General features: G+C 39.2%; 1 protein-coding gene across 2 annotated transcripts in view; it reads left to right on the plus strand.

Moving 5' to 3' along the window:
• pip5k1b (phosphatidylinositol-4-phosphate 5-kinase, type I, beta) overlaps window positions 1-1,623 on the plus strand; it is a 37,419-nt gene that overhangs the window by 15,781 nt on the left and 20,015 nt on the right. For both annotated transcript variants that reach the window (XM_015373170.1, XM_015373171.1), the window contains exons 4-5: window positions 515-632; window positions 739-891. In XM_015373170.1, the coding sequence (XP_015228656.1) occupies window positions 515-632; window positions 739-891 (271 nt within the window). The remainder of the gene's footprint in view (window positions 1-514; window positions 633-738; window positions 892-1,623) is intronic.

Here is a 1,623-nt window from a genome sequence, read left to right on the forward strand (position 1 = left end):
GGTATCGATATCGGTTATCGGCTACATGAGTTTTAAAATATCGGCATATCGGATATCGGCCAAAATCCCAATATCGTGCATCCCTAGAAGAAAGATAAAAATTTTGCGACAACAGGATATTTAGGATGGCCGTCTATGGATAAAAAAAAATTTTCTTTAGATTTATGGTCTAAGAAATCAATAGACTTTGGTTCAAATTGGGAAGTCTATAAGTGGGCCGGTGTAGATGGAAAAATGCCAGGGTCGAAAATCGTTCCCTGCTTGGTGCTGTTGTGATGGTATATTTCTAAAAATGTTGTCTAAACTGAAATCCAAAAATATTTTTTTTAATACAGGACATGTAACAAAGCTTTTCACAATGTTGGCTTCATTTTATGAAAACAATCAGTCATTGTTGGTCAGACATATGATGCCATTGAAAAGTCTTTAGCAATCCTTAATTTTTACTCTGTCACAGCTACACTGAACTCACTCAGCAGGCGTTAAGTTTTTGGTTTTCTATTCTCATTTCCAGTGAAGGTAGCAACTTGACTCCAGCGCATCACTACCCTGATTTCCGTCTGAAAACATACGCCCCGCTGGCTTTTCGCTACTTCAGGGAGCTCTTTGGGATCAAGCCAGACGACTACCTGGTGAGACTCAGAGAAAGTTTTAACCTCTGTAGTATGCGATGCAGGTTTCCTGTCAATTGGTTGTGAAATGCCGTCTTGGTCAGACTGTTGCATCACTCTGTTGCAGTATTCTATCTGTAAGGAGCCGCTGATCGAGCTCTCCAACCCTGGAGCCAGCAGTTCTTGGTTCTACCTCACCAGCGACGACGAGTTCATTATCAAGACGGTGCAGCACAAGGAGGCAGAGTTTCTGCAGAAGCTGCTTCCTGGTTACTACATGGTGGGTTGATGAGTCAAACGTTTCCCAACAGTGACCTCATCAGACTCTATCGTCACGTAGAGCTCTGTGGAAAAGTACCCTTGCTAAATTTTTCTTAAACTTTGATTAAGATCAATTGAAACACATTGTAGATTTTACAAACACCACAAAAATAAAAAATAAAAGCTGTTTTCTGTAGTGGAAAAACTAAAACTAACTTGGTCTTATATTGAAAGTTATTTTCCTCTCAGTTCTTTCATCCATTAACTGTAATCAACCATGTGTTTTGTAAAGGAGCCATATCCAGGCCCGATCATTGGTAGACCTCTTGCATTCAGAAATCCCTTAAGTAGAACTTTTGAAAGCAGATTATACCCTAATCTTAAAAAATCTCTGATCCAAGTGATCATGGGTAACAAAGCCATTTATAAGAATGTGGGAGACAGGAGAAGCACACTGTGACTCATATTTCACCAAATAATACCAGGAGTGGTTGGTTTACCAAAATGACTCCATGAAGCCATCTATGACTTATCCAGGAAGTTACAATACAACCTGAAACACATTGAACTTTCATTGCCTAAAGGACAGTAATTGTGATTGTAGAGTGTAAGGCCTGTCTTAAATTTGCAATAACACTTCTGGAAAATGATGGGACAAAGCTGTAACCATTTGGAGGATGTGTGTCCTGTAACAGCTGGTGTATAAATAACAGTATTTAAAAAATGAAAAACACTCTAACAGTCCAAACAG

Source organism: Cyprinodon variegatus, unplaced genomic scaffold (assembly GCF_000732505.1).
Source record: "Cyprinodon variegatus isolate N-32 unplaced genomic scaffold, C_variegatus-1.0 Scaffold82, whole genome shotgun sequence".
In the NCBI taxonomy this organism is placed as follows: domain Eukaryota; kingdom Metazoa; phylum Chordata; class Actinopteri; order Cyprinodontiformes; family Cyprinodontidae; genus Cyprinodon; species Cyprinodon variegatus.